Genomic DNA, 27,796 nt, shown 5'->3' on the forward strand with positions numbered 1-27,796 from the left:
TCAATCTATCTCAAGAATGTCGGAATCAGAACATTTCCCCAGTGACAGCTTCATCCTTTAAACTCCACAGATGAGAGAGCATGCAGAACAATCTGTGCTGAAGCAGGATTAAGAGTTACCAGGGTGACACTTCGTAGTTTGTAGGATGCTGACAATGAGCCTCTCAAAAGCTCAAGACCGTCACTGGAGCTGAAGAGACCAGAGAGACCCAATTTGCCTCTGCTATCACTGAAGTGGCAATGAAGACTGTAAATTCCCTCTGCCTCCCCGGATCTTTGCTACTATTCCCTGTGCATTACAGGTGACTTCCTAGGGGCAGTATGTGGCCCGTGGCACCAGGGATTTACCTTGGGAAGAGGAATGCTCCACACCATTGCTCGTCTTGGTTGTGCCAAAGGTCTGCTGCTTCACTTTCTCCTTGTTCAGGCTCTCCTGCAGCCATCTTCAATGTCAGTGACAGCACAAAGTTGTGGTTCCACCACGCTTCTTCCCACAAAGAAAGAGAAATAGCTGTGGCAGCAGAAGCCTCTGGGTGTTTTTCATTTGCCCATCACTGGCAGAGTGCATCAGGTTTCTCTCCCTTTTTCTGCAGATGCAAATTAATTCACTAAAGTCTTCAGGGAGAAGGACTCCAATGACTCATTTGCGTTTCAGGTCTCCGCATACCTGCATTGGTCAGGGGGTTCTCAGTGGGCTACCGAGTGTTGGAACCCAGTTAAGAAAACTTCAAGATCTGTTTCAGAAACCGCTTGCCCAAACGTTGCCCATTTCAGGCGTTCCCTGTCCTAGACCACAAATTCCTTGCCCAATTGCAGGAATAAACTACAGGCTGCTTAGCAGACATCAGCATATACAACTTTGATGGAGAAGTAGATCCCCCCGCCTGGAAAGCTACCTGACATGTAGAGAGAGGTTTATGGTGTCTTTTCAAGCGAGATAAAAGCAGAGGTTCAGTATCTCCTGTGTTTTCAACAATGAAATCATAAAAATTTATGAATACAGTTGCAGCAAAAAATTAGTCAAATTGTCAATAAGAAAAGACAAGCAACTGCTAGCTTGACATTTGGCAGGACGTTCACAGTGAACCCCAGAGAGTTTGTTTAAACCAGCCACCCTGCTCCTGCCACTGCAGCAGCATTGCTCTGTGCAGTACGCTGGTAGTCCGTGTGCTCTTGGGGTTTTTTAGGACAACAGTGACATCAGAGGTAGAAAAAGCCTCATAAACCACAGGAACTTACCTCTTCCCAGAAGCATAGTGGTTTCCCTCATAAAAGAACAGCAGGTGTTAGCGTGTCACCAAGGGACCTGATTTTGACCACAAAGCCAAGAAAAAGCAAGTGTCTTTAGTAAATCTCAGTTTCTCAGTGACCTCTGATGGAGCAAATCTGCCAAGGCTAAATTGGCTGACTTTTAGGCCAAAGCCAATGATTTATCTGTGTTGGTTGGGCTCAAATCCTGGAGACTTTATTGAGATTAGAAGGCAACTTACTCAGAGGAGAGCAAAGAAACAGGCAAAATTTGGCCATTCTGACAGCAGGGAGATGCAGTGCTGAGGTGGAAGGCTTTGGGAAGGGTGGGACAGAGCAGAGAAGGGGGTGCAGTGCCCAGAGCAGATTGGTGTGGTAGAGCTGTGCCCTGATCCCAGCTTTGCAGGGCTTGTGCCAAATTCCATTCCTTTCCCTGTGTGAGCTTTTGTTAGGAGCAGTCCTGAGGAGTAAATGCAGGGGTGGGAGCTGTGCAGAGCTGGCTGCCTTATGCGAAGCAGCAAATCTCTGCAAAACTCCCAAGGCTGCAGCACTGGGTGAAATTTAAATGTGTGTGTGTGCGTGTCTGAGAGAGAGAGGGGGAGAAAGAATGCCTGGGGAGATGAAAAAGGTTGAAATGAGTCACTCCTCGTCTTTTTGTCTAATTTGGTAGCTAATACATGGTGTGATGCTTCACTGCCTGCTTGCTGAGCAGCGCGTGCAGAGCCAGTTCCAGTGCAGTCAATGAAAGGGCTTCTCTGGATCCAGCCCATATATGGTGCAAAATAAAGCAGAGGAGAATCGGGCACAGGGACGCGCTGGCTGCAGGCACTTCTGCCGTGCGTTAAGCCCGGGGAGGTGGGATGCTTTTCTGTTGTGCAAAGATTTTATGACTTGTGACACAAGCTCAAAAGTGGAGGCATTTCAGTGGCTTCCTCAACTTAAACGTGGTGTTCTAAAATGGCATTTGACTCTTTATATTAACTTAAGCCTGGCCACGGTACAGTAACAGCAGCTGATGGATCACAAACTGAATAAATAACTCTCTTCCCTCCTGGGGAAGAGAGTTCCCACGGCAGTAATGGAAAAGCAGGCTGAACCTTAGCCGGTACGGCCCCACACCAGGGGAGGGGAGGACAAGGATGTGGTGGAAGGGGTTTGGCGAGAGCGGTGCTGGGCGCTCCCTAAGCGGGGCCTTGCTCCCTGAGCGGGGCTTCGGTCCCTGACCAGGGCCTTGCTCTCTGACCAGGGCTTTGCGCCCTGAGCCCAGCCTTGCTCCCTAACTGGGGCTTCATGCCCTGAGCGGGGCCTTGCTCCCTAACCAGAGCTTCACGCCATGACCGGGGCCTTGCTCCCTGACCGGGGCTTCGCGCCCTGAGCAGGGCCTTGCTTCCTGACTGGGGCTTCGCACCCTGAGTGGGGCCTTGCTTCCTAACCGGGTGTCCTGGTTTCAGCTGAGATAGAGTCAATTTTCTTTATAGTGGCTGGTATGGGGCTGTGTTTTGGATTTGTGCTGAAGACAGTGTTGATAACACAGAGATGTTTTAGTTGTTGCTGCACTGGTCAAGGACTTTTCAGCTTCCCCTGCTCTGCCAGGTGCAGAAGAAGCTGGGAGGGGACACAGCCAGGATAGTTGATCCAAAGTGACCAAAGGGCTATTCCATACCACATGACGTCATGCTCAGTATATTAAGCTGGGGAAGAAGAAAGAAGGGGGGACATTTGGAGTGATGGCGTTTGTCTTCCCAAGTAACCGTTACACGTGATGGAGCCCTGCTTTCCTGGAGATGGCTGAACACCTGCCTGCCCATGGGAAGGAGTGAATGAATTCCTTGCTTTGCTTCGCTTGCGTGCGTGGCTTTTGCTTTACCTGTTAAACTGTCTTTATCTCAGCCCTCGAGTTTTCTCACTTTTGCTCTTCCGGTTCTCTCCCCCATCCCACCGGGGGGGAGTGAGCGAGCGGCTGCGTGGTGCTTAGCTGCTGGCTGGGGTTAAACCACGACACCGGGGCTTCACGCCCTGAGCAGGGCCTTGCTCCCTGACCAGGGCTTCATGCCCTGAGCGGGGCCTTGCTTCCTGACCGGGGCTTCGCGCCCTGAGCGGGGCCTTGCTTCCTGACCGGGGCTTCGCGCCCTGAGCTGGGCCTTCTCCCTGACCGGGGCTTCGCGCCCTGAGCGGGGCTCTGGCTTCCCCCGCGGAGCAACTTGGCGAGAGACGCCAAGAGCCCGGCAGGTGGCGCCGCAGGGCAGCGGCGCGGGCGCGGGGGCGGGGCCTGGCAGGGCGGAGCGGGGCGGGCGGCAGCAGCGCCCCGCGGGCGGCGGCGGGAGCGGCGCCCAGAGCCCCGCGGCGAGCGGGAGCTGCGCAGCACCGGCAGCCCGGGGACCACCACGGCCCCGACCCCGCGTCCCGGGCAAGATGTGGCGGCGCTGGGAAGCGGGATGGGACGAGAAGAGGGAGCTGCAGGAGCTCAACTCCCGGCTGCGGGTCTTCGTGTCCCGCGTGCGGGAGCTGGAGGAGGAGAACCGCTTTCTGGCGCGGGAGCTGGCGGAGCTCCGGGAGCAGGAGCTGATCGGGCTCCGGGTGCCCGAGCAGGAGCTGGCCTGGCTGCGGATGCAGCTGGAGGAGCTGAGTCGGGCGAAGCTGGAAGCGGAGCTGGAGCGGGACGGGCTGCGGCGGGAGCTGGAGCAGCTGCAGCTGCTGGGCGCCGAGGTGCTGGCCATGCGGCGCCGCCTGGAGCCCGAGCTGGCCGGGCAGCGGGAGCTGCTGGAGCGGCTGCGGGGCGAGTGCGTCGCGCTGGAGGAGCTGCTGCTGCAGCTGCGGGCCGAGCACGGGCACCTGGCGGAGCGGCAGCGGCGGGAGGCGGTGGAGATGCGGGAGCTGCGGATGGACCTGGCCGCCTTGCCGCCCCCCTTGGCCGGGCTGAGCCTTGAGGAGCTGGAGGAGACCTACGAGATGCTGCTCAGCCAGAGCTGCCGGGAGACCCTGCTGCGCTACCAGGAGCAGATCCAGGTGCTGCAGGAGCAGGAGGCGCAGCGGAGCCGGGAGAGCCTGCAGCTCCTGCGGGAGGAGAGCCGGCAGTGCCGCCAGCACCTGGAGGACCTCCACCGCCAGGGCCAGGAGCTGTGCGGGCTCCGGGAGCGGCTGGAGCAGGAGCTGCTCGCCTTGCAGGACCGCCACGGCGCCGAGGTGGAGGAGTACCAGGTGCGTGGCAGTGCCCCGCCGCCGCGTCGGGTCGGCCCTGGCCGCCGTTCCCCTGGTCCCGGGCCGCTCCCAGCCCGGGGCGTCCCGGAGGCTTCGCCGGGACTCTCCAGCCGTGCCGCTTCCTTCCCGCCCTCTGGTGCCTGTTTTGGTGCTCCTCTGAGCCTCCTTCCGCCCTCCCACTCCCTTTTCCCCTTCAGTTCCGGCCCGTCGTGAGATGCGAGCCCGATTTCCCGTGGCCCCGGCACTCCGCTCCCGTAGACTAACTCCCATCTCTCCCGCTCCCTCTGCCGCGGGAAGGGCCTGAACCCCTCTGAAAGCTCCCGCTGACTGCGTGAGCCGGGGCTTCCTCGCCCCGCTTTGCCTCTCTGCAGTAGGATTTCCCCAGGCTGGAAGAGGAGGTGGCCCAGCAAGAGCTTGTTGCTGCTGAGCCCTTGTCTGGGGGGAGCAGGGAGTCCCTTTGAGACCCACTGCTCTGTTTGGGGAGAGCTGGGTGCGAAGGGTGGGGATCAAAAGGGAGACTGTGACCCTGAGGACATCTTCCTGGTGACAGGTGCTCCCTTCCCAACCGGCCCTCGGCAAGTACCCAAGAGCATGGAGCTGGCGCGCAGGCTTGCCAGGGCTCCTGCTCGGCTTGGCATGAGCACATGGGACATGGAGGAGTCCCTGGGAGCAGATGAACCAAGTCCTCGTGCGGTGGGACACAAAGCTTCCCTTCTAGCCTGAGGCGTGAGGTTGACCTGTCGTGATCAGAGAAATGATGTGAATTTTCTTCCTGCTTTACACACACTGCTGTGCAGCCCGAGCCTAGAGAAAAGCTTGTGGGCCCCAGCGTAGTTAAGGAAACTTTTAGTTGTTTAAAGGCAGGAAGACTCGTTCCTGTGCTACAGGCCGTGAGCAGAGTGGGAATATTTTAAAATAAAACTTTAACGATGTAGGTGACTGGTATCTGTTTGAGGTGGATGTTTGGTGGTGTTAAACAGAGGGTTATAGCATCCGTAGCTGAGAATTTGCTTGCTGTCAGAATAATGTTTGGTATAACGATGTATAATCACCCTGCGCGTGTGAATAGATCAGCAAATGCCGAAACAGCAAAATACAGTTCATCAAATTTAGAGTGGCGAGCGCGTATTAGTTCATTCAGACCATCCATCGATTTCCTGAGGGCAACATTTCTTTTGTTCGTTGTTAGACCTTTTATTAACATTCTGCTGGAGCTCGGTGTTTGTCTGAACCCCGTGTGCTAATGATCACGCTGTCTCCGACATCCGTGGTAGATTATGGAGATGCTGGCAATTGGGAAAGGACTGGGACCTGTTGCTGTGTGTCTGGTTTTTGTACGTGGCTAGATTGTTTGCAAGTTGCATAGTTTGCAGATGCTGTGAACTGAGGCAGATTAGGTATGTAAGAAGTAATCAGAAAGGTTTTTAACTTTCAAATCAATTTTATTTTCATTTTTGACGCAACAATTCATTCTTCTGGTCATGTATGCAGACATTTCCAAAGCTTTAGAAGAAGATGTTCTATGTAAATCCCTCATTAATTAAATCTATCCATCAGTCAAAGCCAGGTGAAAATGTAAAGAAGAAATTCTCCCTCTTTTTTCCCTGTTTTTTAAGGTGTATAAGTTTATATAAATATTAGTAGGCTTATGTACATTTAAAGTTACTTTGATTTCCAAAATATGTCCTCCTTGCTGCTTATATTTGTTATTAGGGATTTATAATGAAAATTTCATTGATCTTCAATTGTCATTGCTCAAACTGAAAACCTTTAAATACGATGTTATTTTAGTAAGAGCATTTTGTATAGCTCACTATCCATGCTACAAGTGTTTCTTCTAAAGCCCATTAGAACGGGTGTGTTCAGATACCTAACTCTTTCTTTCAACTCGGCAAGGTGTTTTTATACCAGTGTGTTGTCTCTACCTGGTTGTATTTTCAAAGAATTTTATTCAGAAGAGCAAGGGGAGACAGAGCAACCCGATGTAGAAGTCAGATAATCCAAATCAATGCGTGCCCTTGAATTGGCCTGATTCAGTACTCAACCATGGATTGTTATTTTGATACCAAGATAACAACCTTCGGTTTTACTCTCACGAGCATTTGGCGTGCTTTGGATTTTCCACGAACAATAGCTTCAAATCTTAGTAATACAAGAAGAAGAAGAAAGTACTTAGATAGCCAACCTGAAAACATGTGGGCGGTCTTATCTTCGAATGTGTATCTAGATAATATTTAAATTCTGGTGAAAATGATATCATAAAGTTTATCACTTCTGAATGGTTTCGTATTTAGAATGTTTGGTTTCTCATGAGAAAGGCCTTTTCCAGTAGCCAGTCTACTGTACAGGATAAATAAAATATCTTTGCTCACATCCAGGAAGGAAAATTATAGAATTTGTAGAAGCAGCTGTTTAAAGTTTTGTTCTTGTGATCAAAGCTTTTTTTTTCCCCTCCCTCATTGTTTCTTTTATTGGTGAAAGTATGTTCAGCATGGATTTTAAACTACTCTCTAAATGGCATCTATTCCATGCTTATTTATTTTAAAGTGTCACATAGAAATGATACGTATGTACAGATTTAAGTCAAGTGATTATTGTTCATTGCAGCTGCAATGGCAATTAGATTTACTCATATTTTCCATATATCATGCAGTCGCCTTATATGTCCATCTTTGCTTCCTGCACTGTCCTTACCCTCACTAAAGCTTTCAGCAATGTTAAATAGAAATATGTATTTGGAGTTATAATTTAGCTGAACCAGGCAAGCTGTAAATCATCCATTGTTTGGAAAATTTTCACTGGTCCTGGGTGGTAGAGGGATGAACTCAGCAGGTCTCTTGCTTCCATAATTTTAGCTGCGTGCTGTGACAATACTTATGCAAAAACTCTCAGTGATTTGAGAAAGCCCTGTATTTTTTGGATGTAAAAATGGCCATGGCTCATCCTGCTGCTTTGAAAAGAGGCAGAAATTTTTCACTAATACAGTGAGTTTAGGATCGGTTCCTGCATCAGTGCTGTGAGCTCCAGAGAAGAAGAAAACATCCTGTTAAATGAACATATAATATCAGTATGTTGTGCATTTTTTTGCGTACCACTTTCTAGCCAGCTAAGCACAGCGTGTCAGTTCCTCCCCTGCTGAGGCACTGAATGAGCTATGGGATTGGTAAATAGTACCAGATGGAAAGGGCTGGAGCCTAGAAACCTCTCTTTATTCCCCGAGTAGGTGAAGCTTGGACAACCCAAGTAAATTCTTTTCCCCCTACTGCCCTTCTAAAATTTCCCACTGCTGCCTGGAAAGGAACATCTGAAGGGTGAGAAAATCACTTCTGTTCAGTTACTCAGTTCTAGCAGGACACCACCAGGATTTGGGGGGGCATGGGTTTGATGTGGTTGAGAAACAAATCTTTCCAAGAAGGTCCTGTGTGAAGCAAACACAGCTGCAACAAGACAGGTTACCTTTTGCAAAATGGAAGTTCGTCAGCTTGCCATCTTCTGAACTTTGCTGAAGTGGTTTATGTACTTTTTGGCATGCTTGGAAACAGGACTTAAGACCAATTGTCCTCTGCATTACGTTTAAGCATCAGTGACTGGAGGGCTAGACGACTGGCTATCTGCCATCCAGTCTATACAATGTCTGCTCCTGTTGGAATGAATTCCTTTGGAACTATTACACAGCTGGCTGAGTTATGTAGCCCCTTATGGTAATCATTAACTCAAACTTTTGGATCCCAAGTGCTCTCCAAATCCAGTGGGTAGAATCTAGGTGGCTTTTCAAACCCAGACTACGGAACTTGGGGGTGAGGGACTGAAGTTCCTGTGTCTCTAGATAGGTGTGAATATCCCCAGGCTTTCAGAGCTCCACACACTTTGTAGTCCAGTGTACAGATTCCCTGTATAGATTCTTCTGGGACTGCAGCAAGACCTGTGCATTGTGAAGCTCTTTTTAACATTTGCGTGCACATGTATAGGTTAGTCTCTCTATTTAATCGGGGAGGCAACAAACACCTGAATCACTTCATGTTTTGTATCAGAGTTGGTCCCCTTGGAGATCTAGTCTTTCTTGTCTTTTGTTCCTTTTGCTGACTCCTCTGGTTGTGTCAACACCCTGTCCATTCTTGCTTGATAGCCTTTTCCTTTTAAAAGCAGGGCCTGGCACTTTTCTTCCCTTCTCATCTTGGGATTTTCCATTGTGTCAGTTCTTGAACACGATTGTTGCCTCGGAGCCGCTAAAGGTCAGCGGTTCTGCTCGCTGCTGTGCATGACCATACAGGATGTTACCTCCACTTGCAGTCTGGATGAGGCTGTTGGATGGTTGATAGTGCTTTTTCAGATATGGAGATATGATTTTTCTTCTGCCATAAAAAGGGAGTTTTAGGTACACTGAAGACTGTAGGCAAGGTTTGTCATGTCAAAGAAAACATCTGTGTAATCATTTAACAACAGCTGCAAATGCAAATGAAGAAATAGATTAATGTGTTATATAGAGAGATATACCCACATGTATATGAAGATACAGGCAGCTTCCTTCATAAAGCTTTCTTTTTACTTTCATTTAAGCAAAAAAAAAAAAAAAAGGACTGTTAATGTTTGAAATGCCAGCACTTTATATTCTTAGTTCTTAAACCTTACTTCTGCTTAGCGTATCATACTGGCATTAACCAATCTGGGGAGTCCCCTGCTGTATCTTCATTTTTATGCTATTGCTCAAACTGTGATACTTGAACACTTGCTGCATATAGATGATGTATTCTGATTTTTTTAAAACTAGACTATCAGTGTCTTGATTTTCCAGTTTGTATCGCAAAGCATTTGTTAGGATGAAATCTAAAATACGCTGTCATGAATTCCTGTTCAGTGTTGTACATGGGTGTGAGATTTTGCTCTGTAAGTGATAATTCAGTGTCCTTGCATAGTATAGACTGATCTGAACAAAGTAGAATCAGGCCTTTGCAATTTAATTTCTGTCTTCCCAGCCCCCAGAACAAAGTGTAATCTATAGCATTTTGGTTAGCATCAGTCTGCTGGCTGAGGAGGATTGATCTGGGTTAGTACATTCTATCCACAGCAAGGAAAACATTAAGAACTGCACTGAACAGCTAATACTGATACTTTTATTTCTGAGTCTGTACTGAACAAGTTCCTCTCAATTATCAGGGGAGGGTTTATTTTCCGGAAGATGGCAATTTGCCCTTCTTGTGAGAGGTAACACCAGTGATTAAAGCACTTGCCTTCTGTGATGCTCTTTTCAAGAGCATGAGAGTCAGTTGTCTTGGTCTAAATCAAATCTTAATGTTCTGTTGCGTAAGTCTGTTGCTTTTTCTGTTGTGTACAGTTATTTGGTATTTAATCTTCCATTTAGTATTTCAGAGTATGTTCAAATTTAGATCATTTTGGACTTCGGTATTTTTCTGCTCATCAGTCCCTTTCTCCATTTCCAAAACTTGTTAAAGAAAGGTGGGCAGGCCTTACCTACTATCTCATCAGTGCTGCTGCTCTCAAGTCACTTGTGGGTGTCGTATAAACTACACTCCTCCCATACACCCCCACAGCCCCCCACCCCGTGAAGGTACAAAGTTATGTTTAGTTATCAAGATGAAAATGAGCAATCCCTTGTATATCTTCTGAGTAGCAGGTAGGAGAAGACTGGGTGGACTACAAAGCAGGTGTCCAAATACTGTAGAAAACTTGGCTCGAAGGAACCGCTGGAGATTTGTCCTTCACCTTCTAGGCACTATGAATATCTCCAAATGCTAGAATTCAAAAACTGATTTGGACCCATAGGTCTATGGAACTGAAAACACTGATAAAGAGAAATAGGCCAGGTTCTCATGGCAAAGCAATCACTGAAATTCCTGATCTCAAGTGTGATTTCAGCATGTACATCTATGCTCTTAAAATGACAAAATGAGTCACATTTAAGTCACATTTATAAAGGAGTGTATTTTCCTTGCTATGTATACTTGATAACTTTTGTACAGGGCATCTGAATGGGTTTTACTGAAATATTTAACTAGCTTACTAAGGCATAAAATAAAATCTTAGCGTAAAACTCTGCTTCAGTAACAGTGTATTTCAGATTGTATATGGGGTGGTCGTAGAGCTGATTTGTTCTCGTTTTTGAAGTGATGGAACATATTGATTTATTGTTCTTTTAGGTTATTTTTTTTAATTAAAAGTTTTAAGTTATTAAGCATTCAAGTGTACAGATTTTTATGTTAGTTCAAAACTAAAAATCACTATTTCTGTTTAGAGGATAATTGACGCGCTAGAAGAAGAAAAGCAGTTCCTGACCATGTCAATCACGGATTACCTGAAGGACTATCAAGAACTACTGCAGGTGAAAGCTGGCCTCATCCTTGAAATTGAAACCTACAGGTAAGAATTGTGGTCACACTCAGTTGTCTAATAGGAGGATAATTTAAATCCCTTTTTATAGATATGGGAGCCCCATTCACCCTCTTTCCAGCATTTAAAATAGACAGCTGCTTTTGGAGTCTCAGATCAAGACTCCTTGTGTGTATTGCAGTTTGGTTAGAACAGAGTGAATGGACCCCTAATATCAGTTTTTAGCTCACTGTGGGCTTGTTCTGTGACATGGGTCACCATGCCATTCTGTGCTTGACTGCTGTCTGTGAAAGGAAGATAACACCCCTTCAGAAGGCTGCTAATACATGTGAAGTTGTCTGAGATCTCTGGGAAAACTGTAAGAATAGTAAAATACCGTTATTCATTAGTAACACCGACAAGAATTACCAGTGGGCAGAGGTGACTGGAATTTGATCACTCAGCAAAACTATCTCCAGTAGTAATTCATTCTGTTCCTCTGTCCCCAGAAAAACATGTTAGAGAAGCCAATGTAATCCATAGGAATCCTATTAACTTTGTACAAATATAGTGATAAGTAAGAAACCTTCTTAGTCCTGGTCAAGTTGATATCAAATTGATGTGAATTGTTGATGCAATATTTGATTACAAGCTGAGGAGCCAGTATCCCTAAATTGCAATCAATAAAACATGAGGTAGTGTAGTTGCCATCTGTCAACTTATATGGCACATTTCATTGTTTAAATATGTTGATTGGTGTCCACCTGCAGCATCAATATAAGTAGTGAGTTCCCCATTCTTGTTTCAGTTGTAGGATAGTGGGAATATAACAGAAAAGTCTGATTAAATTGTGGCTTTCTCCATCCTTGGTTTGTTATGGAAACGTTTGGATCAAGTGCTGAGGTATCAGCAAACAACATCTCTGCTAATAAATCTTCAGTCCTGTATATCTCTCTAGCCACTTGGGAGCTGTGGGGTTGAAAGGCCAGAGTAATTCTCTGTCTGGAGAATCATGATGTATCAGTTGGCACATCGCATAAAAGCGATTTGGAAGAAAAAAAAAAAACAAACAAACACCCCCCACCCCCCCCCCCCACCCCCAAAACCAAACTCAAACCTATGAACTGGAGGAAGATACTACCTCATTGTAAAGATCATGTTTTCTTCTACAACTAGCACAATATTTTCAATAAATTTCATTGAGATATTGATCTTCAAATACAGAGAAGTGCAGTTCTTATTGAGCAAAGTAATAATTTGCAAAAATTTAATGTCAGCCTACTTTCGTATTCTTTTTAACGAGTATGCCTCAGTCATTAGCTTGACTATATTGTGTGTGTTATTCACATTCAACCTGTGTAAACAGACAGTGGTATTACCAGTTATATATATGTTTCTGTGTCCTCAAGTGTGTAACACTGCTATGAACCAATAAGCACTTAAGTCTGGATAAAGATGGCACCAGCTGAATTATGGGTGAAGTGTGTAGAATAAAGCAGTCCACTGTTAAATATGAAATGTAATTGTAGTTGCATAACTGAAGATATGGGAAACTTGAAAGAGTAACTTCCGAGTAGCTTGTTAACAGACCAGTGAGCAAAGGATGTCTGTAGTCCATCAAAGAGCAAAATTGGTCTGTTCAAGATGCCTCAAGTATTGTGTGCTATGAGGTACGGACCAAGGCTGGCTTCTGGATGAGATGAAATCACAAACAGTAGGTGGGACAAGTAATTTGCAGTCAATTGGTGAGCAACAGTACCTGGATGTTTGTTGGTGGAGTGCGATCCCTGTGATCCTTGGAAAGCCAGTAGTGTCTGGAGCATTACTAGTAGAAGAGAAACTGTGGAAATGGTAGCCAGTTGCGATCCTCAGCTGTGTGTGTTAATTCTGTTAACTTTGCTAAAACACATGATTCTTCTAAATTTAATCCTAGCTCTGGTGTTGACTTTTACTGTTGTCACTTAAACTTTCTCCCTCGGTTTATTCATCTGCAAAATGTGATTAGCACTTTCACAATAACAGAATTATCAGAATTGTTTTGATGATTAGTATTCATCCAGAAGTAGGAATGATAATGCCCAGATATTTAGTTGTTTGGACATGCTCTTAGTTAACAAGTGAACCATCAGTGCTTCTGCTCTGCAAAACCTTGTAAGCCCATTAAATTCTGGAACTCCTCCAGAGGTCATATCGCTGATAATCTGAGCATTACTGGTTTGTCTAAGGATTCCCTGCCATTGTTAATGAAAGGAGGACAGTTCAGCATCACCTGCAGCATGTGTTTGTTGTCCAGTTAAGAAGCCTCCTTAACCTGTAGGGTTTCTTCATCTGATTGTAGTGAATGCACCTTGTATCACTGACTGCCTTGGCAAGGCAGACTTCAGTGAACAAATGAGCATCTACCTACTGAAAAAGATCTACAGATGAAAACAGAGAAATGGGCCTTGCTACGGCTCAGAAAAAAGGCTATCTAATGCTGCTGAAAAGTGATTGTTTTGATTTGTGTTTTTACATTTATGCAATTTTACTTATTCCTCTCTTCTTCTTATTCTCCCTTCACTTAAGAAAATGATGCCTTCCCTACTGTATGCCTTTATCAACACTGCTGTGGGAGGGAATCAGTATGGATCCAGTTAGTAAGCTGTTCAGTAAGAGAAGTTCAGTAAGACTGCTCATCTATGTGCTTTTTCAAATCCTGCTCCTCTCCCAGGTCTTTTTTATCTGTGATAACCAGGGCATGTGAAGCCAGCTTCAGTTTGTTTTCACGAAAGATGCTGGCATGTACCCTTCCTTATGCATATTGGAAAGGAAAGGCACCTATTCACACTTAGTTCAACATCCTGAACTTTCCACTGAGAGGTTTCCATGAGGGCCTTGCCACCTCCTCTCCTCCTGGCATTATAGGTTAAGGGTGTGCTATCTGGTCTACTTCTTGGAGCTTTCTCTGTACGTCCCACCCTGTATATTCTCTTTGTTTTACCACTCTGACAGGTCCTGTTTTAAAGCCAGTTCTTTCCGTTAGTCAACATTGCTCCGGGACTGGCAAGAAGGATCACTTGCAAGGAACACCCTTCCCCAAGGACCAAGTGTACTTCCTCTCTGATTCTGCTTACCCTTCCTGCTCTGGGAGCTGAGGCTCACTCACGAAGTGAAATACATGTCTTATGTGGCTTTATGAAGTTATACCTCATGGGAATCTTCATTCCCAATCCTTTTTCACCAGTGTTGAAGTAAAAATTTATCAAGTGCCTTGCAGTTTTGTTCTGTGTTTTTGGAACCCTGCAAAACTGCAACTACGTAGACTATGCTTAAGTTTTATTTGCAGAGAGAAGGGGTGAGTTATTCACTGTAAGACTCTTAATTTTAAAAGGAGATAGTAATTCTGATCCTAGGCAGATTTTCTATCAAGCCTTTCTCCTCAGCTATCAGAAGCTTCTTCTCTTCAAATAGCAGAGGCTGCCCAGAACCTCTGCCATAGGTTAAGTAGTTTTTCTGCCCTCTCTAAAATATGTTGTTGTTGAAGGGTAAAAGATTTTACTTTGAAATCCTAGTGTCATGCAAATGTTCTAGGTTACCACCCTGCATTTTGAAGCAGCGGAGCCTACAAAGCGCTTTTTTTCCCTTTTTCTTTTTCCCCCTTTCCCTTTTTCTTTCCCTTTTTCTTTTTCCCCCTTTCCCTTTTTCTTTTTCCCCCTTTCCCCTTTCCTTTTTTCTTTTTTTTTTGTCATGGTCATTGTCAGGATCTCTTAATACACTTGTCAGGCATACTTTTGAATCCTCCTTCGGTTGGTTTCCTCCATCAACAGTTCTTCTGACCCCTTCCACGCCTTCCTCTCAAGAAATCATCACCAGCATTAAGGCCTCCTCAGCTACTCGCCACAGCTTTTTCAATCAGTTTCATTATTTCCTTTTTACAGCTTGTACCATCCAGTATATCCTATTCCTGTATTTTTTTTATTTTGAGGACATTCTGACTGTGTTCTATATCCAGGGAATTTAATGTGCAGTCAGTTACCTGCTGTTCTTCACACAGTCCTTGTCTTCCCATCCCGTGATGGAAAAAAGATGTGGAGTGGCCTTTACCCCTAAAAATGCTTCCTCCATTCCACTTCTGGAGAGGTTTTTTTAAAAACTCCTTCCCAAATACCCAGGATAGGGAGGATGAATTTTTACAGCCTGCTGGCTAACTGCCCCTATCTGAGATTTTGGGTTTCTGGAGTTGAAACAAAGTCATTGCTGTTGTGAATGACCATGATAACATTTTCACTGATCCTTTTGTTTTTGGTAACTTCTCTCTCCCCACCCCAACCAATTTATCTCGTCCACCTGCTTTCATGGACTAGTTATTTCTGTTGTCATCCAGCACACTGTGGGGCTTCAGGCTGACTAGCATGTCACTGCTAACTTTAGATAAGTGACATTAATAATGAGATGAGTTAAAGGTGCAGTTGGAGTATTTTCTGGCAACACTTAAACTAAGTATTAACACAGTGTGTGTGTACGTCATTTGGGATCTGATTTCCAGGAAGTAGCTGACATGGTTATTTTTTAGAAGAGTGCTGCTTGGAGGAATGTTTTTTGTTATTACTGTGAATACTTAAAGAGTTCATACAGCTGAGATTAACACCCTATTCTTCAGGCAGTTTAAGTTTAAAAGCAGTCCTCACCACGAAGAAGTTATAGTTTAAATGACTAGTATTAGGAAAGGATGCAGAGGAACAGAGAAGCAAAATGACTTGCATAAACTGAAGCTATGGTCAAGCTGAGGAACATAACCTGAGTTTGCTGACTTCTAAGCCAGTGCTCAGTACATTACAGTTTCTCATGTTAGTTTATTAAGCCAAAGTCAGTTTGACATTTTCTTGTTTATCTGATAAGCTTGAGGACATACATATTATGAACTGTGTACAGTAAAACACTGATTCACTGTCCAGTTTTATAGAGGTTTCATGAAGCTTTGCCTTTCATTTTCAAATACAACATATTTTCAGTAGTAGTATTTCAGATCCAGCTTTTCTGTGTGCTGTTGCCCTTTGCCATATACAGTTACCTCTTGGAACTTATTTTTAGTGACTTCATACGTTGCTGCAGCAACTGAACAACTGTTGTTTTAACAGCAGCCAGAAATCCTTAGTCAAACTACCCACATTCCTAGTTTCCTTCGTCATGCTTAACGCTTTCTTTGCCAGCTCCTTGATATGTTTCTGCAGCGTCACCACCAGCTTCTCTAGCGCGTGTCTATCAGAGCAATTTGTTTGGCACTCACTAGCTTCATCAGATCAGATGTTTGGTCTTGGGAACGTTCTCTATTATGTGTTGAAGTCATCTAATTCCTATGAAGCCTCTCTTAACGTGGAGGAAGATAAATTGCTTTTACTTTGTTTTCTTGACTAACAGTATAGAAGTAAAGGTGTCCATCTGATCCTGTTTTAAGGGGGGAAAGTGATCTGTGAATGTGTTGGGTAATTTTAACCTAGCTTTTCTTCTGAATCTAGGCAAATCCATGATTGCAAAGAAAACCTTACTAATGATATTTTTCTGATGTAGAATTGTCCTACTGAATCTAGAGGCAGTCAGAAACCAAAAGAAGCATAAAATGTCCAAAGGGGTCAGTCATGTGAAGTGTGAAATCTGCAGGTGACATTTAAAATGCCTGCTTTATTAATTTTGACAGAAATGATGAGCAAATGTGTTAATACCACAATCCTAAATTGCTTTCAACTCCGCCCCTAGGGAGTCAGAAGCCTTGGCTATCGTAATTCTCCAGCCTTACTCTTGACAACTTTCATGTTGCAGTTGTATGTTATCAGTGCAAAACATCTGGCATTTCCGAAACTGGAAATGATGAAATGGGTATCTCACTAGTAGAAGTGAATATAAAAACACCAATGTTACTGTACTGTTTATAGCATTCCATTGCATATTGAAAGAACCTGCCATAGAATTTCTAGGCTGTTGCACCAGAATGCTGCAGTTGCGCACTTTTTTGGGGGATAACATAGCTTGTGGCCCTGCAAAAGTAGAAAAGGGACAAACTGCTTTTTTTTCCTTTTTTTGAAAAACAGCTGGACACATTTTATGTCAGACAGTACAAGCATATAGACAGCAGGAGGGAAGGAAAGCACACAAAGATTTCCAGAGAATTTATCAGGAATTCTGAGACTCAGTCTTACTGGATAACCATCTCTAAAACTTCTAGGACTGAATAAGATCACCCTAATATCTACTTTTTGTATTTGCTGTATGGAAGAAGCCAACAATTTTGTTTCATTTTTTTAGAGCAGTTGAGTAATTCTAGAGAATGCACTTAGTCATCGTCCATCCATCCCCCTTCCCAAGGACAAAAGTATGTTGTGTGCCTATTTGAATATTGTTAATGCAGAGCAATTACTCCTGAAAATATGTGCCCCTCAGCTGTGCTAATCTCTGTGGGAAATGTACCTCTGGAATATTTTCCACCACTGTAGGAAGGAGAAAATGTAGGGTAGTAACCTCATGCAGGAATAGAACAAGCCTGTGGCTGCTATCAGATGGGTCTTGAGGGAGTGTGGTCCTTGTATGTGCATGCTCTATAGGGAACAAAGTTTGGCATAAAGGAAGGATAGCCAGTGTTCTCAAGCAATCAGCTAGGTATAATGTCTCCAAGAACAGCTAATGTGTGTCACCAGCATAGATCAGGCAACTCGGAGAGCCTCTACTCTGTGTGTCAGTACACCAAGAATAGGTATTAGACAAAATTATGAAGCAGATTATCAACAGTTGTTGACAGCTTCTGCTATTTGCTTGTAGTGATATAGTTTCCATAACGTAAAGGTAAGCGAATTGGTGTCCTGTCCATTACTGATCACTTGCTGCTGAGCTAACACCATGTCGCGGTTGGTCAACAAGAGGAAGCCTTGACCACAATAGTTCTGTGGAAATGCTGGCTTCCTGGAACTACGGAAGTTATTAGAGAGTCACTGCAAAAAAGAATGACTGGAAGGCTAAGGAACAGAGGGGACAAACAGAGATGTCATTAAAAGAAACCAAGCGGTTTCTGTCACGAAGAATTTTTCTAGTCCTTTGTTGTAAAATATGTTGTGTTGATTTCCAATTGAATAGGAACTAAGAATACTTAATTTAGTACTGTAAGTTGTTTTCTCCAGCGCTGGCCAGTGTTTGACAGTAGAAGTAATACTTTCCTTCAGTTTTCATTTGAAAAGGATAGAACTTAAAAATCCTGGCTGTAACAGTTCCCTCATATTATCACACTGCAACAACACCTTTAGTCCTCTGTTACCAGCAGGAAAGCTGCTGACTATTTGCTTGCAAGTATTTTTTTTGTTTTTGCCTTTTCTTTATAAAACATCTCCATATGTTTCTCTGAGAAAGCTTTACTGAATATCTGTTAAGTTTTGTGTGGCTTTGTTTTCTCTTAACTCTGTTGTAAGATGATCATTCTGGAAAAATTTGCTAGCTTTTATGATTCCATAGTGGAAATCAGTGGATCTTGTCCATGCCAGGAAGCAGCGTATTGGCTAATGTGGAAGATTTGATCTAAAACTGTACTGTGTCTGCTGCTGTTACCTACTGTAAGTATATTGCATTGTTCTCACAAACTGGACTCTGCAAACTAAGAATCTGGAAGATTTCTTAGTTTAGCTAAGGATATCTCATTCCCAGTAATAAAAATGTGGGGTGTGAAAAACACTCAGGATCTGACCCAACTGCAGGATAATTGTTTCAGTTTCTAAGACTTATAAATGTTAAATACTATGGTTATTCTTCCCAATATTTTAATGGAATGCCCTTTTTATGTGTTTTGCAGAGCTTTGTTAGAAGGGGAAAGCAACCAGTGGATTATTACATGGAGAGATCAGCATGCAGGGAAATTGCCTCAAGGTAAAAAATGAATATTAAAAAATTAATGTTGAATGATATTAAATATAACTGGAAATTATTGTGTTATAGTATTCCTGAAGAATACTTTTTACGAGTGTATTGCAAAGTGAATATTGAATTGGTTTTGAGTGTTAATGTTTTAAATCAGCATAGTGCTGTTTTATAATGAGATAATTTATAAGATCATGACTCAAGTGGAGAAGGTAAGTAGGGAGTGATGTTTCATAGCTCTAACAGTGCAAGAACTTCTGGATGCCCATAGGTCTTAACAGAGTTTTGATGTATAAAGCAAGAGGTATTTAACAAAACATGTAGTTAAAACCATGGAATTCATCATCATGAGGCATTGTGAGTGTTAAAAAGTTTACGTGGGTTTAAAGAGAAATTTTAGCAGAGTAATGAAAGAAAAATCAAAGACTTACTAAACATAAAGATACCATTTCTATCTTAGGAGCTGCAAATCTCTGGAGGCTGTGAGAGTATACCAGGGAAGTATTACTGTTTACTTGCCCTGTTCTTATACTCTTCCCTATGTATCTACTGTTGGTCACTGTAAACAGGATACTAGATAAGATGGACCTTCGATCTGACTGCTATGGCCATTGTTATTAATAACAGAATTAGTCTTGATAATACTCCTGAGTTTAACAATGTGTGGTCTTAAAATCATCAGACTATCATAGACAGTAGTCCCAGAAGAGATTTGAAGGCCGTGTCTGTAGCAGTAAATTAAACAGACTAGGGCCTAGGCTGAAACACTCACATAGAATTGCCTGTGCTGTTAAATTGTTAGCACTGTCCCTGGCACAGTTTTGATCTGGACTAGCCAGTACTTTTGCAGACAGTGCTCGGGCATATTCAGTGGTTACCACAGACCAGGAAACACTACCAAAAGTCAGAGGAAATGTGGCTAGCTGTTTAGGAGTGGGAGATTTGAGTTGTGCAGTGCTGATCACTCTTAGAACCAGACAATGATTCCTGGTACATTTTATTAAATTGTATAGATAGAGCCTAAAAGGTTCTTTATTTCTCTCCCTTGTTGTACCTTCTTGTATCTTGTGGCTATGAAGGGTTGTATTTGTGTTTTCAATTTCCAGTATGTGGTGGCAGGTATGCCATTAATTGTCAATAGGAACTGCGAAACTTCAGGCCACTCTGACTAATGAAGCAAAAAACCAAGCCTAGGATATTAGCATACATTATTTAATAAGACGTTGTAAATGAACATTAATATAAATACGAAAGGTGTAATTCTTAAGTAAATGCCATAATACCCAGTAGCTCACAACAGGTAAAATTAGCAAGAACTTGCAACTTAGTAAGAAGCTTTGCTTTCAGTTTTAATATAATTTATGCATAGACTTAATTATCATGCAAACCCTACAGGAATGCCTTTACAAAGCTCCACTGAAAATGAAGCCATTATTTCTTTCAAAAATTTAGTATAAAACTTCTTAGTTCATGCCCTCTATTTTATATTATTTTATATACAAGCCATTATTTTAATGTTTGGTTACCTATGCTCTTTTTTGCAGATATTATAAACACTTCATATAACTACACTGATATTTACTCTACTTATCAAGAAAGAAATAGAAATAAAGCTTCACCAGCTATCAGGATCACTGATACAAGACATAGAATTCCAGTGACAAATACTAGCAGTTCTGCACGTTATTCAGCTCAGTCAACACTGGGTGGATCACAGACAACAGCTAGTGGAAGAGCTTTTGGAAGAGATGTACTTGGTTCAATATATCGCCCTTCAACAACTGTTACAAAGGATGAAAGGATTGTAACAGACCACAAAGAATTAAGAACACTTACTCCAGCCTACAGTAGTTGGAAAAGCAGTGAAATGCAACAAAAGACAATTCCAGAAAGAAAGAAAACAGAAGTTACAACTTCATCCACAGTGTCTTTTTCAAAAGAATCAGCACATGCTGAAAGATCAGACAAGGACCACAAGCCTGACACAAAGCCAGGGATTTCTGAAAACATAAGAACAAAACCAAGCTTCACTAGATTTCCAACTTATGAGCTGAATACCAATTTTAAACCATCTAAATATGAAGAAACCATAACTGAAACTTGGACCACACTAAAAGAAAAAAGAGGAGGCAGCAAACCAACTGAAGAGAAAATTTCTTTGCTGAAAGAAAAAGATAAGCTAGAGAAGCAAACAAAGGAGGAGAAAAAGAAAACAGATGAGAAACCTTTTACAGAAGAAAGAAGCGTTGATTTTGGAAGGAAGACTGAGCAGAAAAAGTATATCTGCGAGGAAGTCGTTAACCAGAAGTTAACAGGGAGTGATATTTCTAATGCAAGAACCTTGAAAAGTGAATCAACCAAAAAAGATACAAATGTGCCCTTGGAATCAAGAAGCAAAGAAGTCATTGAGATACCTATCAGTCTTGAAGTGCCTGCTCCCGACAAAGAATCTGTGAGTAACAAAGAAATAAGGTTACGAGGTTTCAAAACTTCCATAGGAAGAGAAACAGATGACCATGTAACTAAGCCTGCTGAAATTCACAGAGTAAGTCTTTCAGAAGCAGAATCCACTCTGAAAGATGAAGAGCGAATTAGTGACAGAAGTCATAAAATGGGAACTCTGTCAACTGAAAATATAGCAGAGAATATTGTTGCTGACATTCTTAAAAGTTTTACGCAGTCTTCTAGTTCACAAGTATTAACAGACACGAAAGTGACCTATTTTAATAAGAAAGAACAACCAGATGATGGGAAAATAAAGACTGAGATCACGGTGCAATCTCAAGTTCAAGAAAACATAGATATTTCTGATGAAGCTGATGTAGGAGGTCTATCAAACCAGGATGTTAGAAAAGTGGTTCGAGAGGGTGTTGAAGGAACTCCTTCCAAAGAGGAGATAGAAGATATAGTACATCATGGCCTGAAAGGAAACGAGGACAGAAAGAACATGTCTGTTAATGTTGAGATTGTAGAGGAGCCACTAGATTATGCCACTGATGAAAGGACTGATTTTTCAACACCTTTTGAAGTAGAGGAAGTGGAAGATACATTCCCTGAGAGAGAGAGGCGTTACGGTGATGAGGAGGAACAAAACATAACATTCACGTATGAAGATGTTAAAAAGAAGAAACAACGCCATGAGAGTTTCACTCATGTGGAAGAAGTAACTGAGGAAGATGACTCGCCTATTGAACAAAAATATTTTGTATCTGTTCCTGATGATCATCCTATTATTAATGAAAAAGATGATGACTCAGTATATGGGCAAATTCATATAGAAGAAGAATCAACTATTAAATATTCTTGGCAAGATGAATTTTTGCAAGGCACACAAAGTAAGAGAGATGAAGGTGTAAGCTCTCCAGAAGAAACATATCGAGTGGTAGGGGAGGAAGCAAGTGCCCATATTTTAAAAGAGCATCCCGAAGCTGAAACATCCCATGTTGAATCCATTGTTATTGAAAAAGAAATTAAAATTCCCCATGAATTTCAGACTTCAATAAAAGGGCTTTTATCAAAGGAAACTAAGGACCCTAAACATCAATTGAAGGAAGCTTTGGAGCAGTTGGAGGGCAGTCTCCCAGAAAGTGTGAAAGAGGAGCTGTCTGCATTAACAAAAGAAAATCAAGCTGACTCTAGTAGCTTAGAATTCGATATCAAAAAAGTTGATCAAACGGAGGAGGGTGGCTTGGTGACAATTGTTGCTGAAGTCAATCTGTCACAGACCCTCAATACTGATGAATTTGATGTAGCTCAGCTTGGTGAAATAATTGCAAGTGAGAAGGAGAAGGCAACATTGCACTCCCTGAAAAAAGAGAGCTCAGAGAGAGTTGTTGATGGTAGAAGCAATATAGAGGTAGATGTTTCTTCCCGCAGTGATAAATACACTCCTTTGGCTAATCAAGAAATCTACAGCTCATCCACAATGAGGAGGAGTGGTGGCGCAGGATATCATACCACTGAAAAAGTTATTCATGATGGTTCGGTTTTGGAAACTGCACATTTTGGAGAAGTCCCTCACTCGCCACAATCAACTGATGAGACTACATCCATAAGGCATATTAAGGTTGGTCCAGCAGAAGTTCAGAGATTTGAGCAGATTGTATATGAAGGGCCTGGTTCTGAAATGCTGGAGCTCAGTGCTACAGAAGATCTTGTTCAGAGAGAAGGATCATCAGAGTTTAGCCGATCTGTGAAGCATTTTAAACTGGGTCCTAAAGAGATCCAAACCACAGAAGAAGTAATTTATACAGGCCCTATTACTACAACTGTAGAAGAGATTGAGTCCGGAAATCTTTCCCAGAAGTTTTCAACAGACTTCAACAGGTCCACAAGACATTTCACAGTAGGATCAAGGCAAGTAACTGAAGAAGTCTCTTTTGAAGGGCCTGTTTCAGACTCTATAGAGCTCAATAGCTCAGGTAACCTTTCTCAGACAGAAGGGTCTGTGGACGTCAGCAGATCAATAAGGCACTTTAGATTAGGTCCAAAAGAGATTCATACTGAGCAAGTTATCTTTGAAGGACCAATCTCTGGTAAAGTGGAGGTCAATGACACTAGAGACTTCTCACAGACAGAAAGTTCAGTCAGACACATTCAGTTGGGCCCCCAGGAGTTTATGACAGCTGAAAAAGTAATCTACCAGGGGCCCGTCTCTGAGCACACAGAAATCAGTGAACTGGAAGACCAGACTCTTTCAGAAGGCTCAATAAAGCGTGTTAGACTAGGTCAAGTGGGAGTTAAAACCACTGAACAAATCATATATCAGGGTTCCCTTTCTGAAACTCCAGAGCTCATTAACAAAGAAGGACATTTTTCAGAGAATGAAGGAAGCTCAAATATCAATAGATCTTTCAGGCACGTTAAAATAAGTCCTGTAGAAACTCATACTGAGCAAATAATCTTTACAAGACCTATTTCTGAAACACGGGAAGATCTTTCACAAACAGAAGAATTGTCTGAGAGCAGTAGCTCTGTAAAGCATATTAAAGTAGGATCCAAGGAAACATCTTTTACTTTTCAAATGGATGTTTCCAATATGGGTGGAATATCTACAGTAAAAAGTGGAGAACAGCAAGTAACAATGCTCCTATCCAACAAGCAAGACCCTTCTGTTAGTCAGTCACAGATTGTAGTTGAAAGTGACCAGACTGTAGCAAACGAAAATAAAAGAAGAGGCTATGTTCTCTCCAGTTCTTCTCAAGATCATGGTGAAAAGGTAGTGGAAAAGTCACTTTTTGATAAAACCGTACAGTTGCAAAGAATGGTAGACCAAAGGTCAGTTATTTCTGATGAAAAGAAAGTTGCTCTTCTCTATCTGGACCATGAGGAGGAAGATGATGATGATAATGATGGACAGTGGTTCTGAAAGGACTCTTTAATGAAATCTACTTAGTAATTTGTTTATACATATTTTTGATTATCCTTTTTTTTTAAAAAAAAAAAAGGAAAAGAAGGGATAGGGAAACACTCAAACTATTTAGATTATTAACAGTGGACTGAGAAATATTGAATCTAAGCCTCTACCTATTCAGCACACTTTTTACTTTATTGGAAATTTTATTTTGGGGAGAAATCATACTATTAATATGTTTTTCCTCAGAGACCTGTGTCAATAACTTCAGATTTTTCCACCCATAGAGACAGGAATTTGCTACTGGGGAATTCAAAGGATTATATTTTTTGTTTGTTTTATAGCAGGTCAATTAATAAGTGTGTTCTTGAATAGGACTTTTCCATTATTATTTTTTTAAATACTGTATTGTACTTGGTTACTAAAATATTCAGCAATTCTACTTAAACCTCAAGCTACTAACCACAAATATAACAGGATATAAGACTAATGAGAGTGGTAGCTGATTTTTAGTTCCATTTCTGTGTACTTATATGCAATACCTAATGAAAACACTTTAAGATACAGTTATTACAGCTATAAAAAATAAATACAATTCTGTAGGATCAAACTACGCATAGCAAGAATTGACAAAAATGGTATTATTTGTATAGCTAGAATGCAGTGCAAAAAAGAAAGAAGTTACACTGAAGCAAGAATTTCTCACAGTACTCCTAATGAGAAATAGTGATTTTTTTTTATGGTTAGACAGTAGTACATTTAATATCTTTAAAAAGAAAACAAATTTAAAAAATAGGCTGGATAGTATTTCCACTGAAGTAAGGAGAACTCTTTGTCTTCAGTGGCTATGTACATTAATAACATCAACTTATTTTGCAATATATGGGTTACCTTGATACTAGGTATTGCTAAAGGTAAGTGTGAAGTGTCAAACATTATTACATAATGCCTAATTTTGTAAAACAGTGAAATTAGCTAATTATGTGTGCTGTTCTGAAGAAAACTTGTAAAAATGGCATTGATGACACTTATGATCATTGTGTGTCAAGTAATTTCCAGATAATCCTTTCTTTGTTTACAAATGAGAAGATGCCCTTTTCAATTACTAGCCCTGCAAACCCAACCTGAGATTGGAATTTTCCTTTTTTATTTCTTTTTTTCGGGTTGTAACATTTGCGTCAGGCCAAAGTTCGTTTCTACTCAAATCATTTGAAAATAAGCTAATTTCACTTGGATTGCACATTGGTTAAATGAAGGACATAACTTAACTTTACAATTATAATTCAGTGACTTCAAAGTCCAGATGAGAAGCCAGCACCACTAACTGTACTAAACTGTGCAGTGGTAGCAGAAGCAAAAATAGCAGCCAAAATATTTTTGTCACTGGGGTAAGAAGATACCATACTGGACACGTATGAGAAATAAGATACACGTATGAGAAATAAGATAATGAGAAGCTGCTATTTTTACCTGCACACACACACACACACACACACGCACACACATTCACTCTCTCACTCTCTCACACCTTCTCTGCAGAGTAGAAACACACCTGTATCCGGACAGCTATGTTGTGCCAGTCCGGTGGTCGCTGACTCAGAATTTTTTCCCGTGCTTATGTAAGCATAGTTTTGTGTGTGCTAATCCATATTAGGATCCAGTTAAACTATCTTAGTCTGGCATGGCTAGCCACTTTTCAGATTCCTTAATATTAACAGAAGCTAGATTTTTCAAAACTGACTGCTACTTCATAATATGAATGTAAATGCAAAGCTAAAGAAAAGCTCCATGCTGACTGACATATCATGCTGTTTCAGATATGGGACAGTTTAATTGTTGTGTGCCTTAGTTACTAAGTTTGAAACTGTACAAAGCTATTAATGTTCCAAAGATTAACTCATGAGGTTTGTCTGCACTGCAAAATTTTCTGTACGTTTTCCTCATTTTGTGTAAGTGTGAGTCAGGATTGGATATTTTTTGATCATGTACTATGATATCATCTGTTGAAATTGGAAGTGTAACCAACAGCTGGAAAATGAATAGGAAACTGAGTTGTGTAGAAGCACTAAAGGCATGTATGCTAAGCTTATTTATACTGTTCACTGTGTAATGGATAATATTTTTTCAAAATTATTCATATGTGCTCAAAAAAATCTTGTGCTTCCATTTATAAATAGGATGTTATTAATTGTAATACTTCTAATATCATCCTATGCTTTTGTTTCCTTAGCTGGCCCTATGATTTTAAAGATGGTAACATCTCTGTATTTATTTTAATAATCATGTATAAGCCAGAATTTTCCAGCTAGATGCCTAACTGCAAGCAATCAGATTCTGTACTTCAAGTATTAAATAACTGCATAAAGGAAGAAGTCAGGTCTGTAATAAGCAACAGAGTTGGGAAAAAAAAAAATCAGTGTTAGTTTTCGGGAAGTTTTATTCTAAGCTGAAACATTCTCTGTAAAACAGATATAGGAATATCTGCAGAAAATGTATTTTGTAACCAACAAAAAGCTACTTACAAGGTCAAACCCATTAATTGATACTTTGTGAAATCTCTGACAGACATGCTCTTTAGGATTGTAATGTCAGATGAAGGAATAAACCAGTAAGAAGCAAGTGAACCATAAAATGCAGATAGCCTTAGCACTGAAGGAGAAAAAAAAAAAAAAAGTATTGTTTCCACTGCGGCAACAACAGCTCTTTAAAAATTCCTTTACACATCACTATCAGATGTAGTAGGTTATACCAAGATATATTTCTATTTTGATTGTCTGGAGGGAAAAATTTGTTCTGTACTTTCTTTAGTTCTATTTAAGATCAGGATTTTAATCAACTGTTGGAAAGTTAGTTTATTGTAGGAAACTGGAAATGTGCATTAGCATAACATTTAAAGATATGCACAGTTCCTTTGTATGAATACTTTCAGGCTGTGAAAACAAAGATATCTCATGCAAAAAGGGTTTAAGTTTTTACAAATGCTTGTGTAAGCAGCTCATTTTCCATTTAGTTCTCATTAACCTGAGACATTTTGACATAATGATAACTTTTGGATAATACTATCTTCAGGCAACAAAATGTAGTTAGGTGGACAGTTGCATCCTGCAGGCCTAACGGTTGCATTTGCAGAATCAGGGCCATAGGTACATGCATTACTAGTAAGAGCAAATGTAACCTACTGTCTGATGTACTAACTCACCCTATATGATCACTTTCTGCATAAGTAGTATAACCTGTGGCTGAAAGGATTGGTGATATAACCTCAGGCAGCATGCACTTCTGAAGCTTACTCATATAAGTTTTGCTTTTCATTAAATACAAATAAGAACTTTACTGCTGAGTTTGGATTAAACAAAATGCTTTTAAAATATAATTAGTAATTTGGGGGTAAAAACTATGTATTTATATGCTGATATAGATCAGAAGTGGGGCACTGTTTTTCAAATGTGTAAACCACTGGTCTAGAAAGCAAAGAGAGTATAGAATATAAAGAAAGATGTGTGAGAGACCTAGAACTCTGTATTGACTGATGTTTGTGAATAGCAGGTGTTTAAAAAGACTGTAAGAATGTTGAAACTGGGTTTGTTGATGTCAGCTGTGTGAAACTTGCAGGCAGCTTGTGTTTTGGTCATTCGCAATGAAACTGCATTTTTGTGGTGGTATAAGCTTTGTGATTTTACACTTTTTCACTCTTGAGTATTAAACAATCAAAATCAATGCAGATGTTTCTCCGTCTTCCTGTCTGATGTTTTTAAGGCTGCATTGTCAAAGAAAAAGGACTTCACGTCTATAAATATCTTGC

General features: G+C 41.7%; 1 protein-coding gene and 2 long non-coding RNA genes across 9 annotated transcripts in view; 2 read left to right on the top strand and 1 right to left on the bottom strand.

Annotated features, from left to right (window-relative positions):
• The window catches only part of LOC142411798 (uncharacterized), a 51,458-nt gene extending 50,512 nt beyond the window's left edge, over nucleotides 1-946 (top strand). For all 5 annotated transcript variants that reach the window (XR_012776289.1, XR_012776290.1, XR_012776292.1 and 2 more), the window contains one exon: nucleotides 16-946. This is a non-coding gene — a long non-coding RNA (uncharacterized LOC142411798). The remainder of the gene's footprint in view (nucleotides 1-15) is intronic.
• A 2,612-nt stretch (nucleotides 947-3,558) lies between these two features.
• Nucleotides 3,559-27,715, top strand: SYNM (synemin). Of its 2 annotated transcripts, none has more exons than XM_075506289.1 (4): nucleotides 3,559-4,445; nucleotides 10,696-10,820; nucleotides 18,577-18,650; nucleotides 20,186-27,715. In XM_075506289.1, exons 1-4 carry the CDS (start codon nucleotides 3,660-3,662, stop codon nucleotides 24,007-24,009), a joined length of 4,809 nt encoding a protein of 1,602 aa, XP_075362404.1. In that variant the 5' UTR covers nucleotides 3,559-3,659; the 3' UTR covers nucleotides 24,010-27,715. The 2 variants fall into 2 exon arrangements, with proteins under 2 accessions (XP_075362404.1, XP_075362405.1); XM_075506290.1 differs by lacking the exon at nucleotides 3,559-4,445 and adding an exon at nucleotides 19,102-19,135 and having other exon boundaries at nucleotides 20,183-27,715.
• Nucleotides 5,644-27,796, bottom strand: part of LOC142411802 (uncharacterized) — a 47,721-nt gene continuing 25,568 nt past the window's right edge. For both annotated transcript variants that reach the window (XR_012776294.1, XR_012776295.1), the window contains one exon: nucleotides 5,644-8,888. This is a non-coding gene — a long non-coding RNA (uncharacterized LOC142411802). The remainder of the gene's footprint in view (nucleotides 8,889-27,796) is intronic.

The sequence above is a fragment of the Mycteria americana genome, chromosome 6 (genome assembly GCF_035582795.1).
Source record: "Mycteria americana isolate JAX WOST 10 ecotype Jacksonville Zoo and Gardens chromosome 6, USCA_MyAme_1.0, whole genome shotgun sequence".
Lineage (NCBI taxonomy): Eukaryota > Metazoa > Chordata > Aves > Ciconiiformes > Ciconiidae > Mycteria > Mycteria americana.